Source organism: Trachymyrmex septentrionalis, unplaced genomic scaffold (genome assembly GCF_001594115.1).
Source record: "Trachymyrmex septentrionalis isolate Tsep2-gDNA-1 unplaced genomic scaffold, Tsep1.0 scaffold22, whole genome shotgun sequence".
Lineage (NCBI taxonomy): Eukaryota > Metazoa > Arthropoda > Insecta > Hymenoptera > Formicidae > Trachymyrmex > Trachymyrmex septentrionalis.
The window spans coordinates 609,052-626,797 of record NW_017305375.1 but is presented as its reverse complement, the minus strand read 5'-3'; the positions used below and the strand labels follow the sequence as shown (position 1 = coordinate 626,797).

Here is a 17,746-nt window from a genome sequence, read left to right as displayed (position 1 = left end):
ATATAATTTTTATATATATATTGATTGTCAAAATAGCATCATGATAGATTTATGGAATAAAATAATAAATTTGGATTGATGAAATTTTTATGTGATATACCCTGTTGCCAATAGTCTTCAATAGTCTCGCATGTTATTATATTAATAAAAATGTCGATGTTGGTATAAAAAAAATTATGTAAAAGAATATTTTTTAAAAGAATAATATAGAGTAAAATATAATACTAGAAGGATCTCATTTGCGAGTGAAATAATTGCGATCAAAAGTGCGAAATTAACCAGCCTCGTTAAGTTTCTGTATGTGATTAGAGTTCTTATACCCTGCAAAGGTACGTCAAGAAGAGAAGCAGTAGCAACAGCGCGACACACAACATATTCGTCGCGGGGATGCGTTCTTCTCCTTTTGCACGATAATAGTAATATTGTAATAATGAAACTCCGTACACGCGAGCAAAATAATTGCACATATGTACGAGGTCTTAATTGTAATATAGCCTTCTCTCTTTCATATACACTAGGCACTTTTAAGCTCAACTAGATACTTTAAATACTTTAATTAATCGGAGTGTAAAATCTTTATAAAAATAAAATAAATAATCTGAATAAATATGGATATACTAATATTATATATAATGTTTCTACATATAATGTGATTATATTATATGTAAACATATATATAAGTTGTCAATAAATTATTATATAAGATTGTAGAGAGTATGAATCGCTCGCGAAGAGAGTCCTTTTAACTGTGTTGTGTGCATAATGTAATACATACACGCGCATCTAATTACGAGAGATCTAAATTACTGCGAGGTCCAAAATATTGTGTTCCATTATGAACCTACAGCAAGATTAAATTCTTCCCTATTAACTATCTTCTTTCTCAGTTAATCAGTAATCTCTTAATCACTTTTCATTTTACACTGAGCATAGAACGTGTAATGTTAAGTATTATAAATGTTCAAACTACTACGACAAGCAAAATACGATGTGAATAATCATTACTTAAAAAATCAATTTAAATTTTTCGTAAAATTTACCTGTGACTTTCATTAATTATTCCAATCTTGTGTGTATTTTTATACTTTATGTAACAATCACTTATAGCAGTAGTGATTGTCACAAATCTTATTCATATTGAGGAATATTATTTAAAAATTTGAGTCTTTACGGAAAATCAAGCCAATTAAATCGTGGCCATGTTCAATGTTAATAACGTATCGAAAGAAGAAATATCGAGCAAAAAGGATATCACGTTCTTAGATTGTAAGATAACCGTGATATGTAATAATTATCTCGAGAGTTATTTTACGTTCAATGTTAAACGATTGAGCCATTGAACTTACACAAAGAGAGATAATCCTACTTCCTTTCTCATATATAGAATCAAATACGCACGCGCATTTGTAGAGCATCTTCGCGCGAAATCGTAGTTTGTGTGAATATGCACGATTATGTGTATGTGGCCGTGAACTGCAACGGCGAAAGTCAATGGACGCCAATAACGACGCAGTTTTTTTCTTTGTTTCCTTTTTTTCTCCATTCTATCTTGTTCCGTACGAAGTACTATTAAAGAGTGTCGAAGAGGATGGTAATTGAAGTATCGGGAGCATTGATGGCACTTCTATTTCAAAGTTATCATAGAAGCTCAATGTAGATACTGTGATGCGGTGTATCAGTCGGTTCGACAATATTGGTTCTCATCGTCGATACCAACAAATAGCCCGATTCTTGTTGCAGAGACACTTTTCGTTAAAATTGCGCTCTTTAAATGATAATTAGAAGATAATCGGAAGATCCTTCTATCCTCTTCCCTCTATACCTCTTCAGGAAAATGGAGCCATCAGTAACCACGTTAATTTTGTAAGATAAGAGCGTCGTTTGGCGTAGCCCTTCTTCGGCTTTTTACGGATCTTCATAATTGTAACAGATTATAGACGTAGGCGTAGATGTGAAAATACTTGTATCACGTATTCGAGACCATTCATGTATTCGCGGAAAATCAGCCAGTCACGCAGATCACGGGACGTCATGTCTGTCATCTTTCGGAAATCAGATGGCATAACATCTCGAGTGACGTCCGGCCGTCGCGTTACACTACGTTCTTCTATAGCAACTTGGATCTCACACAGAACCTAAGAAAAGAGAAGTATCAGGATATTAAAAACGCTTGTAATTGGAAAATATATTATGATAAAAGTTTTTAATAAAAATTAACGGCATTATAAAGCATTTTGCAATTTTTAACATCTATATAAAGTTACTCTAATTTTATATGCATATAAATGAAATTACTAATTTAAAATTAATTGCCACAAAAGTAACATGTCTTATACTTAAATACGAGGATCAAGATAAATGTTGTTAATGATTTTCAATAGGCGATGACTGATTTCTGCAATCTTTCAAAATCTGTTTTTGAAGTCGATGTACATAAAAAAAAAAAAAAAAAAAAAAAAAAAAAACAAGAAACCCCAATAGGAATTTGAGCGCGTCCAAAGCTATTTGCCGGAATGGCCAATAAAATGGCAGTTAGCGACGATCTTTAACGTCTCAACCTTTACGTAAAATGATCGTAAAACTTGGCGAAACGTCTTTTATCGTACTTGCAGCAACAGAAGGCAGAATAATTCAGGCTAATTGCCGATCTTATTGTGAAAGTCGCGCATAGTAGTTATTTTTTTTATACCGCACGCTGAGAAAGAGTTACAAATCGAATACTCATGGCTCAACATAATTATTTAGGAAGATAAAGGACTTAAGATAATCCCGAAACTAAACTTACCGCTCGAAGTTTCCATTCGGCTTCTGTGAATTTCTGATGATACTTAGGCTGATAATCCTTTTGATCCAAAACTACCTGCTCTAAGCCCACCGCATATTTCTGCAAATATTCATACGCATCGACGAGAGACGTGTTAATCTGGAAATATATAAATCCGAACATACTGTTAATCATCCATTTATAGGTGTGTAATATTCATGCATGTGTACGTGTCGTGAAAAAATATACGTATTTTAAAGAAAAAGAATATATATGTTAGAAATATGTGCATGTGTGAATATATATATGTATATACAACAGTTAGTCAGTAAGTAACTTTAATTTTACCTTTAACAATCAAGGTTGCAAAAATTAAGGTACTTATTGACTCACCCATGTAGATATATTTCTAATAAATTATTGTATTGTAATAAATTGTGAACAATAACTACGCAGACAGATAAAACGACAGATAAATTAATTGATAACGTACATCCAATTTGTTAAGATGTTCCGTATCCAGTTCCTCTCCCAGTTCTTTGGGTATTTCAGATCGTGTAGGCAGCCAAGCGTAATGATATTTCCTCCACAGATTGTGGACGCTGACGAAGTCCGTCTTGAAAGTTTGTCTGATCTGTAAAATCATAGAAGAAAAACATGAGCAGGATTAGATACATCGTTTCTCTCAAAAAAGGAGCCGCAACATCGAAGAAAAATATGCGGAACTATCAAGTTTCCTCGTCGTCTTCTTAGTGCATGTAATCTCGCGGAAATTTGAGAAAAATTATTCCGCGTGGGTGTCGCGTTATTGCTATATCGTTCTGCATATCTCTCATATTCGTTGCGTACGGGAATAGATTAAGGTGTATATGTATATAAAACAATACGTGACATGCATGTGCAAAAGCATGTCGCTGTCTATTCTATTTTCTGAAAAAAGGGGGTATAATCATGCTTTAATTTAATAGCACGATATTAAATAATAAATAAGAAATTTTAATTAATGATATTTTTTGTAACCATATATGTTTTGATACGATATTGTACACACTTTTTTGTTGAAAAATGTTCTTTAAAAAATATTAGTACAATTTAGCGAGAACGCAATGCGTACACAGCCGTTTGGCGCTTTTATATCTTGACAGCAGTGTATCTCACTGCCACTTTATATTGTCACTTCGCGAAAGGATCACGGACTAGTGCACCGCGTTGCTCTTATTGTATTTCCAGGTATCCGCCAATTGTGCCAGCGGTATTGCCAGCGTAAGTACCGACTCGCTCGCGTTAATTTCTCGTAATAGTGCAGCGAAACGACGCCACTGGATGTCAGCGAGTTTAGTCACCGATTATACGCCGTGCAACACCTCGTATACGATCAGTCTCCCGATATCCCTCGTTCCTGGTACGATGAAAACGCAGTCGGCGTTGCCGTGCGAACTGCTGCGTGAGTAACGCACAACAGTTCGTGCCGGCTCTCTATGCGGCAGAGCGCGTGCCACGAGCAGCAGCCATGGCACGCTGACTTTTCGGGAATACCGAGATGGGTCAGCTAACAAAAGCCAGCTTAGTCCTTTACCCAGAAATTACTTGGAAACTCGGGCGCCAGCCGAGACACACTAATTGTCCCATCAGGGATCGCTTACATCGGACGAGTCATTATGAATCATCCGTTGAGCCGGGAAGCGCGAGAAATAGAGAGCGAGGGAAACATGCTACATAAACTTGCATAATATATTAGAAATTACTTTTCGCGTTTCATTTTCATATCATAATTTGATGTAGAAAATTATTCTATTGCACTTGACATCAGATTCTAAGGAGCTAATAAACCCTACTTGTTTACTGTTATCCTACTGTTACTCTATAAAATTACGATTTATTATATACTGTATGATAATTATATAATTTTTATAGTATCTTGTATTTATATTTCGTGATACACATGATATTTCAGTCCCATAAGCCTTCGAAGCCGTGGTATAAGGTCATCGGCCTCTTATTATGACAAACAATTGCGATATGATTTGAAGACTCAAATAACCGTTTCACGGAAATGAATTCCCGTGTTAACATTTTAAATTGACACATATTCTCTAGAATATTCTATCTAGAATTCTGCACATGTAATCCTATGTGCGGAAAGATGATTTGATCTCATTGATCTTATATCTTGGATTCCAGTGTAGATAACGCATTGTAACACTATTATCTCAAGTAGAAATGAAAGTGTATCATCGTACGACGCTACTCTTACTACTCTCGTATGACCTGCGAATGCGATAATACCTTTGATCGCAAACAACATTCCTGATAACCACGCTGCCAAGAACCACATATTGCATAGCTTGATAAATCATATATCCTCGAAGACTTCTCTCTAACGCATATGTGACGCCGTGAAAAAATAAGAATGAATTCGCGTGCAGGTTAATGAACGAAAATATCAGCATGTCCAAGTGGAAAGTAAGCATACGTGACGACAAATGGATTTCGAAGGCACGATACCGGCGGAAATTCATGGCTGGCAAGGGTAGCCCATAGAAAGGCGGCATCGCGGTAGTCATTCATTAAATTCATTCCCTCGTTATGGCATGTTCGATCTCGTGTACCTGCGGGCACTCGTGCGCCGATCAGTGATCGGCCCTTCTCACGCCCCGGTCGTTACGAAAGCGTCCAAGAGGATACAAAGATAACTTTTAAACCCACACTTTGTATCGAAAAATATTAAATACTCACGGTAACCGGCCATCAATTGCGTCATCATGTAGGTATACGTAACGAGGATGGGTAATTAAATAGAATTTTACGGTAATTTTGTGCAAGCAGTCCTCTAATAAATACATTAGCGAGACCTACGTGTCTACCTACGAGTGGAGTTGAACCTGCGTCCGCCTTTCCTCCTTTCAGGTGCCGAAAAGAACTCGTTTTTATCGTCGCGTTTTATGATGTGTTGGTTACATTCACGATGTGGTGGCTCTCAATCCGCTTAGAAATCGATACTTCGGCAATCTTTGTTTTAGTGCGATACGGAAAATGGTGCTAGAAAAGTCACGAAGTTCCAAAATGATCTTCGCCGTGATCTTTCACGCTTTGAAGTGCTTGAATATTCTCCATACATTTTTGCCGCGAGATATATAAATACGAAGAGAGATTGCGAGAGCAAGGAACGAACACGGGAAAGGTGGTAAAGCGAAACAAAAAGGGTAGAATGAAAGGAATTGTCGCTAACAACCACTGACGGCGGACAAATCTGTGGCGCGGGTCTTTTGTGCCTCGTAAAAGTCTCGTCGGCCACACTGGAGCACGAATAATCGTAAAACCGGGCTGGAAGCTGGCAGGAAGTAGGCTGGCAAGAATAGGTATGGTCTCCGCGCGGCGCTGCCGAGGACCCGTCAAAATCAATTAGCCTTTCAGTCTTTCTTCTAGCGCGGCATCACTACTGCACCGCTTATTAGAAGTTATAAAATTCTGGCGTGATAGCTTTGAGAGTCGATCGAACAGTTCGCGATATCAACACGTCCTATAAATATATCTCTTGAGTCGATCATTTCTAATGTTGTTGATAAATTCTAATTGCGAGCACCACTGTATTGATTGAACAGGTTCTTAGATTTCTGCTGATATAGAAATATTATGTTAAGTTAATTCTGATCTTTGTGATAATGTTTATGCGATCCGTCTTTTTTTATAAGTCTGTAGTCTGACTTTATAAGATATGTAAGAACAATCACGATCGCGTTCGAAAAATATATCATCGCGCAAAGGAACGACGGGAGTGGACATTAGAATACAGCAGTATACCATGATAGGAGATATGTGTCGTATGTATCGAGGCGAGTACATACACTGGCAGATTGTATATCCGGTCTGGGCTTTAGTATGCAGGCGGTGTGCCAGTGTGGCGTACAGGTACCTATCCGCGGTGGAGAGGGGGCAGCTTCCGATTCTGATTTATTGGAATCCTTCGCTTCCGATATTTTATCCGATTCCTTCACGTATTGGCGTCTGCACACGCGCGAAAACGTAGACTATCTATTCGCTATTTGCGAATTGCAGACGAATAAATTTGATTTATAAATTATTCAGATGGTATAAAGATGATGAGTTGTCATACGTCGTGAGAAAACAATAAAAATTTAAAGAATGTACGAACAGCAGAAAGATGTAACCGATAGATCGTACGATTGTACTCTAAAGATTTTCAATTATCCCGGAAACTTCTTGGAAGAATAGTTTTGTCAGTTGCAAAAGATCGCAAGGTTCGCCGCGGATGATTTCCTTCGCGTTCGCGCCATGCACGCGAAAGATACATTGGCCGTGAGACTTCCGCCGTTCTCAGTATCCTTGACTAATCTACTCCTTTCTCTCCCTGCCGGTAGACGGCCTACGCTGAACCGATAACGAGTGTCGGACGGTGAAGACACTGGACCATCAGACAGTGTGTCGCCGCAAGTTGATATCAGTGGAGGAAGGCGCCCCTGGAGGGCTCATAGCCTCGCCGCGAGCACGGTGAGCCGAACGGCGAGGAAAGAAACTTGATTCTTCCCTGTCATCATGTTCAACTATGACTTCACTCCTTTTCCATGCCACCTTTTATATGTCGCAAGTGGCGAGGTATTTACACGTGCGCGATTTATTGTCTTTCTTGTCAAGGGTAGAAGCGAGCTACGGCCGGTATGATATCGGATTATGCGCTGACTTAAAAAACATCGGTATCCGGTATCGCTGTGCGATGATGTAACGGGAACGCTTTTTAACCGCCTTCAGCCGGAGCCCTAGGGCGAAACGGACCCTATAATGCGAAGAGGCAGAAATACCCTTTCTCGATGCACGCGACGAATGCTAATTTACTCGGTCATATACTCGCTTCGCCTAGGTAAACACCGTTCACGAGAGTGGAGGACGGTCTTTGTCTGGTCTTAACTGATGTTGTTCAGCGATCAATCGTAAGTATTTATTTCTGAGTACCATTATTTGCCGAAACGCAATCGTTTAGAAATTAATCAATGGCGTTTTCTAATGTCTGGTATTTTAGAAGTCTAAATCTTTTTACATCAAAAATCTAAATTTTCTTATATATGTATAATTGAAAGGAAATAAAGTCAAGAAGTGCGTTTTAAGCGGATTACACATAAAATTTGTCAGGCAATATTTCTTGAAAAACAAATGAAATTTAGAATGCGAAACATCATCTCTGTTGCGGTTTTCGAGTCGATCTCTTTTTTGGATTGCTCCTAAAGAGAAACCTTGAGAAACCGCTCGGGTCTGGTGCGTGATTTATTGTCCTTGGTCAGAGATAATAAGGTACGATTGGTTGGGAAGATTCTTTTGAAACAAAAATTTCTCGCTGTCGTATGAATCTATCTGCCTTATAAAATCGATTAGTTCCAGAATTCAAGATTCAATCACAACTTTAAGATGCATAATAGTTGAATAGATAATTCAGAATAAAGAATAAATAATTATCCAACTATTAAGTAAAATGTAATATAAATAAAAATTTTTCAATTTAATGTAAATATTTAGAAAATTTGATACAAATTTATAATTTGAAAAGGGAGCTAGCTGAAATCAAATTCACATTTTCATTTTGCAAATTTAAAGTAAACTATAATGTTCATTATTATATACATATTACACTTTTGCAATAGGCAAAAATAAAATTCTTAATGAGACGTTTGCAATTAATATAAAGACGCGACACGATTTATAGGATTGGATCTTCTTCTAAGATCTATGATCGTAACTCATGGAACTGCGATCGAACGTTTGGATGACCGGAAATACTACCATAACCTCCTTCCGCTCGAAGTTCCTTCACTCTATCCGATCTCCTCTAAGAGGTCATATAAGTAATTATTAAAGAGTTGATATTTATAATTTTTCAATAAAATATCGTATCAATTTCGTATCAACGTGAATTGTATTAATACACGCGAAAAAAAGATACGCAGTCAAAACTCTCGATGAAGACGACAATGTATGACAAAGAGAGAAACATATGTACTTTATATTACTCACAAATTCATCTCTAAATAGTTGTGCATGCTTTAATGCTGTTCTCGCTTGGAGTACTATTTGGTTGAGGAGATCATGGTCCTCCAACTGAGCAATGTCCGGATTGGAGCCGTTTGTTCGTAATTTGGTAGAGACGCCACAAGGATTCACCCATTTCATATCATCCGTTTTGTTCGGGGAATTCATTATCGGAGCACTTCGCACTGTCAGCGTCGCTAGTATAATCACCAATGCACAGCCTAACCCTGGAAACAAAAATAGTCACTTTAGATTTCTTTAATGATCCATGTTATATACATTATAATTAAATTATCGATCACAGTATGGAATCCGTTTTTATTCTATGCTATTAAAGTACCACTTCAATAATTAGCTAATTAAATATTAAAATGTTTCTTTTCTTATTATTAAATGATGGCATAGTAAGTGTTTTTATCAAATAATCAAAATGATTCATATTTCAATTTTTTATTTTTCAATGACATTAGTCGCCATTTTAGTACATTGTATATACAATAATAAGTTCTATAAAGATTGCGGAAACAGTTACGTTAATATGGCTCCATCGAAGATCCGTAGCAGCGAGCGAGTGCCACGGGATTGGACCCTTTCCGCAATGAAGATTAACTTGTGTAGGGGCATCATTAACGGAATTGTCAGAATCTTAAAAAAGGAAAAATCGAAGATACTGCTCAATGATCTGGTGGTAATCACGATTTGACGTGAGAGCCGCGAGATGCCTGCGTGAAATTATCATTGAGCTTCCGGCTCATTGGCCCTCTGTTTCCACCCTCGGGGACTCACTCGTCGATAGTAAGCGCCTAAATGGTAGATTCCGATCGGGACCGTCTTATGATCATCCGGCAGTTTCAAGATCACCGCACATCGAATTACGTCCCCGCGAATTCGTCGTCGCATTATTACGCGAGTTACGACCCTTGATGAGGGGCCTCGGACGTGCAGCGGTACGACGACAAACCATCGACAGTTGCGTACGCATTTGAAGGATGTATAACGACGGGAGGCCACCGCATACGTGTTGTCCGCGTTTAATCCATATTCCCCTTCCCCTTCCTTCCTTCATCACCGTTTTGAACGTTTCAAAAATCAAGCGATGTATACATTAAATGGACACCGCTAAGTGCAATGTTGATTTGAAGTTAAATCAAGTTTCGTAAGATATACGGCATTCTACATTTATCAATAATTATAGATTTTATCAGTTGTCTATGCATACATTATTTCGGAACTTTTTTCTCTTCTCTGAAATCGTCTGTTATCTATTAATAAGAAAATTACGAAATCAAACATTGTTTTTTCTTTTATTGGTTGATTTTATCGTTATTATTTGATAATATTTATCGTGTTTTGAACATTTAATCAGGTGAAATTATCAGTAATATAGTGTTTCGCAATCAGTAACGACACTGTTTTAGAATATCAAGGAATTGAAATTTTACGTAACTTTAGCTCTTTGATTCATATCGTTAGTTCATCGGGACGAACAGGCGTGCGACCGAAAACCGGAGGTGTGTCGTACCATCCACAGGCGCTAACGAATTTAATTTTAATGTGCATGAGCGCATGATGCAGCCGACGGACGCGCCGTACAAACGAAGGGAGACAGAAATGCAGACGGAAAAAGAGCGAGATGTAGAGAAAACGAGGAGTGGGACGGGGCATAGGGAGACGCCTCGAACACTTAACGCATATTAATGAGCGGCTCTTAAGTGCGTTCTGCGTTGCGATGAGAGAGCAATTTGCCGCAGGGAAGTTTGCGCCCCAAAGTGACGACGCAAAACCGTGTCGGTCAACGGTGAACACATTGCCGTAATTTTTAACGTGAATTTGCTACGATGCGTTACTACTTTACAGAATCAATCGCAAAGACGTGATAAGCGTTTAATATGTGCTGGAATTTACATTTTAATGTAGCTAAGTCACACAACCATCTATACGGAAAGAACAGTTTTGCTGGAATATCGAAAAATTTAGTTTGATACAAGTCTGAACATTATTTTCAAATCAAACCTAGTTGTAGAATGTTACTTTTGCAGAATTGTCATCAACGCTTAAGTGTTCTACATAATTTTAGTGATCTAACAAAGCTATTTTTAGATCTGTATATCTGTAGTTAAATTTTTAGATATTTCGATAAAACCGTTCTTTTTGTGTATGATACATGGAATAAAAAATAAACGGGAAACTAAATCATTTGAATTTTTTTATACGTATTTTTTATATGATATTATTGTTGCAATGACGTATATTATAAAAGCATGTTGTATCGATTCCCTTTTTTTTTTCGTAAAAACTAGTTGTGTAATATACAACAATCAATAAAAGCATATTTTTACTTTATTTTACTTTATTTTCAACGTGAAAAGAAAAGAAGAGGAAATTTCGAAAGGGCGACAATCCTGGCGGAAAGCGTCCAATTAATGCTCGCTAATGATGTTAGGAGAGACACGTGTACTTGCAATATATTTTTCGCCATATACGAAAAAGAACGTATCTCGAGAAACAGTCGTTCGATTGCAAGTATTTTTATCGCTCTGCAAAGTTCGCAGTAATCCACGTAAATAATCTCGGCTATTCACGAACGTATCTCCTTACTTGTCGAAGACATCATTTACTTTCTCTTATTTCTTTAATTACTCCGTCTTCTTTTTTTCTCTTAGGCATTTAATTGCTATGCGATTAGAGTTCCACGATCGGTCAAATTTGTCAGCGGAGAAAGGGATACGATGATACAGGTATACTTTCAAACGAGTTCTTATTCTCGAACAGAAAGAAATTTAAAAGTCGGCTGCGATCTTGACGCTCAAAACTTACTCTCGCATTTACCTAATTCAGGAACTACGCGTCAGGATTTTAATTGTTTTTCGCAGAAATACGTCGATATGCCGTACGGCGGAAAACTATTGTTCTCAAACTATTTCTGATGAACATTACTTTTTTTTATGTATTGGTCAATCCATTATGTAACCAATATTCCCTTAAACTACACAATTCTCTAAAAAGAAAACGAATTATATTAAGAAAACGAAATATATTAAGTGTATACCCTCTTTGTCACAATTACTGCTATCGGTAAGAAAAGTTCATCTCTGTGAAACATTCGGTAGATGGGCTTTGATGGCCATTTTACCTTTCTTCATACTTTCCCCAGTGTCGTCTACATATCATTGATACTGCGAGGGCCTACCTCAACGACGACTCTCAACGACGACGTTCCATCGAAATTCCTAAGAACCCGCGGCCGCGTTGAAAAAAGTATGGCGCGCAGAGCCGGCGAACACCGGTGCAAAGCGCATCTCTGCTGTCGGCCAACAAGAAAGATGGTGAAAAATGCGGTAATGACGCACTGTCCTCGCATTGCTTGCGACAATTATACCCCATTACGCCCGACCCGCTACTCCCTTTTCTTCCGTTCGTGTCTACGGACCGAAGCACGTTGCGGTAGGTCGCAACCCGCGGTGCGCATATATGTTCGATAATTTATTATAAATTATTCTATCACATACACACACAATTTCTCATCGTCATACAAGAATATAATGAATACATCAAGTTCCCATTATTGTAAATATGAAGTTGTATCAATGTACCGACTTGTTCTGAGAAGTTTCGTTTTATTTAAGAATAAAAGCAACGAAACGCCGTGTGTTATGTCATTTAGAAATACAAAAATATGTGGACATGTAGCCGAAATTCCTGAAAGACGAACCTGTAGGTTCATCTTTTCACAGTTCGTAGAACTTCAGGATTTAAACCACCTGTAGGACCCTCGCTGTTCAACAGGTGGGCGGACGGAGGCAAATATACCGCACGTCCTGGCACGTGCCGTGTTTTGAATTCATTCTGAGAAATCCAGATCTCCTATTATGCACTCTTCTTCATTTTACTGAATTTGGAAGAAACTGATAAGACAGTACACGAACACGCGTATAGACTTAAGATTCGCAAACTTGTAAACGAAGAATCGATAAGGAGGACCGTTACAAGGTGGATGACTAATACTTCATCGGCATGCTCGAAAATGACGTCAAAGTCGCAAAAGAGAATGACATGAGCGACAGTGAACTAAATAAAAAAAGCGTAATGTCACGCTTATTATATTTTTTACCTTATCACGCGTCAGAAGGAAATATTTTGTTATTTATATAATATATTTCTAAAAAAAAATTCATATTAAAGCATCACTTAAAGTTAACTTTAAAAAAATTATTTAATTTAATTTTTGCGATATATTCTTTGTACAGTGATATTTGCAAGTCAGAAGTATTATTTATAACAGGTATTGTGCGATAGATTTTGATATTATTAAAAAATAATGAATAAATATTTATAAAAAAATAATTCCACAATGTTATATAAGAAAATTGCTAAACTTATAATTTTCATGAATTAATATAAAAAATTGGAAATTTTCATTAACACTTGAAGAAAATAAAACTACGTATACTTGTAGATCGATAAGTGTATTTAGACTCGTGTATTCTAATGATACTTATCACTAGACGAGCATCGTTCAATGATTAAGGTTTCGAGACACACGCGGGTTTTACCATCAGGTCATAATCCGCTTTGAGTGCAGATTTACGAGTCATACGAAAGTTTATCGATGTTAGTCAAGTAATAGGATTCTTGAGTTCTACTTTTGCATACGAATCGGTATTTCTCATTTCGAATTGTGACTAACGTACGGAAGTTCATAGAAAATTTGGCTGAATCCTAGAGGTACAACATTTATATTCGGTAGATATACTCGCGAAGTCAATCTATATATTTCCTTGTCAATGTTGCGAAAGGTTAATAAGGAGTGAGGGATATAAACAACTGGCTTGATGCAAATGTAGCAAATCCTGATATGATTTCTAAATCAATTCGGAGAAAGCCTTGCAACCGGAAAGAGGATGCAACTTTTATATTGACAACGACCACGCTGCAAAGATAGAACAGTACAATGCAACAACCGAAATATTATTAAAATTACGTAATGCATTTTGCTGCATTCACGACCTCGAATCAATCGACGTAGCATTTGCTGTATCAGAATACAATAAAGATATTTCTTTCGTATGACACTCCATGTTGCACCTGCTACAACTCATTTTACATTACATTAAAAAAGAAGTAATTCACTATACATAATCTCCAATTAATTGATAATTTTCCGGGTTAAAAATCTCAATTTGTCTTCTATTTAATTGTAATAAACGATTTTTTAATATTTACAATATTTACGTTTGTTCGTACATTTACAATTACCGTAGCTAGCATCTAGTGCTTGCTGTGTCATCACAAACAACAATTGTGTATGTATTATATGTGTATGTAATATATGTATATGTGATGGTAACTTTGACTTACTTAGAAATCTGAATACGCTGAAGGATGCGTTAGAATGTTGTGTTCTTCGGTCATGATAAAATGTTGGCATGAGATGCGAATCACTCTTTTTCTCTCGTTTAAGCGTTTTCGCTTTAATGCAATGACGTCTCGCGACGGTGCCCTGATATTTGGTTTGTTCCAACGATGAGATCGCCGACTTTGATATCGGCGCGTTGACTCGCATAACAGGACTCGTCTGGTCATGGACCCGGTGGGACGTAGTCCTCTGATCGCGGGTAAGTATGATTTCCATTGGCATCAATTGATTTTCTATCGTGTTCTTTACAATCATCGTGATCGCATAACACTATCTATCACGCGAACACTCGCGAACGCACAGCCTCAAGGCAGGAGTAATGCCGGTGTATCCTTCGCGGGTCTCCTCGCGTCAGCGATCAGTACGTATGTATGTAAGTAATAGATACACGTGCGTTATATACATCTACATGTGTATATAGACATGGATACCGCGGACGGTGCGCGTGTACTCCAACGTTCAGTCGCACGATACGCCACCGATTCTGATCACCTGAAGAGTTGTCACAATCGAAAAACAGTCTGCACAGATTCACAATCCGTTTGGCACTGGTCCCGGCACACGCGATGCACTGATTCTTATATGAGAGGGCAAAGGGATTATGGGATCCTGAGAGAGAGAAAGAGGGGAGGGGGGGGGGGGGTGGGTGCTTGATAAGGTAGCGGGGATACTCAAGAAGAAGAAAGAAAGAATCAAAGGGATATACTGTTAAGGGTAGTCCTTGTACGTTTTCTTCTAATTTTTAAGATTCTTCTTTTTTGCTTGTCCTTCACGATTACTTCCTCGCTGTCGATTGCCTGTTTCCTTCCTGTATCGATTTCGAAGCTCTTCACAGGGCTTTATTTCACTTTCTAATTGGAAAGGTAAGTTTGCTTTCAAAAGATGCTGCTCACTAACTGATCTGTCATATCCAAGGTACAAAGTAAGAGAGGACGCGGTCAATCCAACGAATAGGACATGAAGGCGAAGCAAATTGTTCGTTATAATAGAAGTGAACTTGTCTAAGGGAAGACGGTGATGGTTTATACGTTTGCCTTAGACGTACGTAAATCACTTCTCGCAGTCTTTATCTATTGTATTTTCTTTTATTCCTTTTCCTCCTTCTTTTTCTCTTTCTTTCTTCCTTTCTCCCTCTTCCTTCCTGTTCGAACTCAGTTCTTTCACTCTTTCTATCACCTCGTGCGCCCCCGATGTATGACTGTCAGTGTATGGTACTGGCCACTCCGTCGACCGGTGCCTATATACGATTGTAAAGTCACCGTAGCACGTGGCCCACACCCCGCTTTCCCCACCCCACATCCTCCCACCATTTTCGCCCTCCCTTGATCACCCGCGCCACCTCCTCCGTCATCCCTTCTCCTGCACGCTGCGCGGCTTTTACTCCCCACCATTAAGATCCGTGGTTCAGGACTCGCGACCAACTCATTCATAACTCCCCGCGATCACCTTGGTATCCACTCTTTCTGTCCCCACTATATGTGCGTAGTAGGCGATGTTAACGTCGTCTCACTGTCGATCTGCCGCACATTGTAGTTTTATCTCTCGAACCTTTCTGGTGATGATGATGATGATGATCTTAAGCATCACGAACGGATACTGAGATTTAGTGTACTTGGTAATTAATATTTGCAAAAATTGGCTTTGATTTAATATCGGGTGAGAAGAGGTGACAATTTTATTAATTTTTAATTAATTTTAATAACTCTATATTTTTAATTTTATAAATTATCATTCTTCTTCATCTTTATATTTTTGCTTGGTTTGCTCTATTTTATTGAATGTGCATAAGAAAAATTTTTAACATGGAATTTCTGTTTTTAATGATTTTATTAAAAAAGTATATTTTATTTTGCTGTACCCCATGAATCAAATACAAACGTATTTTTTTGTTTAAAGATAATTATACAGATAATTATAAAGATAATTATACGTAACAATATTGAAATAAACAAAACTATTCTTCGTATTTTTGCAAAAAGTCTTATTATTGTTGAAAAAAAGTAATTAATGCAAAAGATAAAACTAAATAAAATAAACAATACAAATAATATTCGCAAAATTCTACAAAAGTATGAATACTTGTTACTCAATCGCAAGGCTTTACTCGCTCGTTCATAGTCACCACGTGGTCCGCACGTTAGCAATGACCGAAAGGGAATGAGTTCTTAGCACATGAGAGTATCAGCCATGTTTGTCGACCATTTTCCCGCGCTATTTCATTAACATTAAATTTTTTGTTAAACTATTAAATTCGATTGGTTAAAATTAGCAGAGACATAAATTGTGTAAAATTATTTTTTTCAACAATTTTAATTTCGAAAAATATAAAGAATTTAGATAAATAGTTGAATAAATATCTTGACATTTTTTTCCATCTATATTATATATCTTCATAATTTATATGTAATAAATAATTTGTCTTGTCAAAATACTTTCCCTAATCAAAAACTAATATATTTTAGTATAATATTTGTTAAAATTACTTTTTAACAGTATATGCAATTTTCAATATAATGATAAAATAAAAATAGAAATAAAATTAAAATATTCAATTTTTATATAGAAATTGTAATTATGCGAAAAGTATCCTCACTGGCACGTGAATGCTTTTTCAGTCTTCATATCGTAGAAATGTACGTAGTTGATTCATGTTTTTCATAAAAATCCGAACTATATTGTTACAGATAAAATTCTGTCGATAAAGGTAATTATAACATAGGAACATTCCGCCTGTAGAGATGAATGTGTGCGTCAATAGCGTGGCCGTACGCGCGATTCCGCTAATTGCCGACGAAGGAGTGACACCATTCGTTATTCCTGGTTGAGAATCTCGTACGTCCGTAACATCTTCGTTATCATTGTGAAAAGTTCATGGCATTAATGAACAATGTTAATAATGGTAGGTCGCGATTCTTCGTCATGGCAACGTCAGTTTGTCCATATACATTTTCGTAGACACAACAATGATACTGGTAGTATTGACGATGACGTTAATGATAATTATTATGACGTTTTCCATACAACAGTGTTGTTACCAGATCTTGACATATCAGAATTAAAAAACTCGTCATAATCGAAACTTGTTACAGATACACACAAGATATTTTTTTATATAAGTATACTTATATTTTTTATCTTATTTAACAAAACAGGATTTTATATAACTGTAATATAACTATATAATATCGTTTAAAATTATGATTTATGAATTTTAAATGATTTTAATTTTTTTTCTTCCACGTTATATGATCAATTAATCATCGAATTAATTTTCAAAATTCATTAATTAAACTACATTTGATGGATAAAATGTTTTTGCAGAACGGAAAGATTTTCACCTGATCCAAGTTCCCCTCTTGCGCTTCTTCGAATTTTCTCACCATGGCGCATACACTCCCCACTCAAAACTGCGTTCATATCCTCTTTTACCTCCCACTTAAAGTCAATGATGACGTCTCCTTTCACTAGCTCTTGAACGCTTACGTATATTCATATCTTCGTATTACTGAAGTTGGAAGTACACACGCCTA

At 37.0% G+C, this 17,746-nt stretch overlaps 1 protein-coding gene across 1 annotated transcript; it reads right to left on the bottom strand.

Moving 5' to 3' along the window:
- Window positions 1-686: 686 nt before the first annotated feature.
- On the bottom strand, window positions 687-14,594 carry LOC108748249. Its single transcript, XM_018486283.1, has 5 exons — window positions 14,159-14,594; window positions 8,786-9,027; window positions 3,258-3,398; window positions 2,786-2,923; window positions 687-2,135 (listed from the first exon to the last, which is right to left on the bottom strand). Exons 1-5 carry the CDS (start codon window positions 14,469-14,471, stop codon window positions 1,932-1,934), a joined length of 1,038 nt encoding a protein of 345 aa, XP_018341785.1. The 5' UTR covers window positions 14,472-14,594; the 3' UTR covers window positions 687-1,931.
- Between the last annotated feature and the right edge of the window lie 3,152 nt (window positions 14,595-17,746).

What these genes read in the sequence shown, in the direction of transcription:
- LOC108748249 (XM_018486283.1), bottom strand. Translation starts at nt 14,471, where the DNA reads ATGATTGTAAAGAACACGATAGAAAATCAATTGATGCCAATGGAAATC. An exon ending in CAGCGTATTCAGATTTCTAA is followed by an intron (nt 9,028 to 14,158) that starts GTAAGTCAAAGT and finishes TTTTGTTTCCAG; the next exon opens with GGTTAGGCTGTGCATTGGTG. An exon ending in AACATCTTAACAAATTGGAT is followed by an intron (nt 2,924 to 3,257) that starts GTACGTTATCAA and finishes ATATATTTCCAG; the next exon opens with ATTAACACGTCTCTCGTCGA.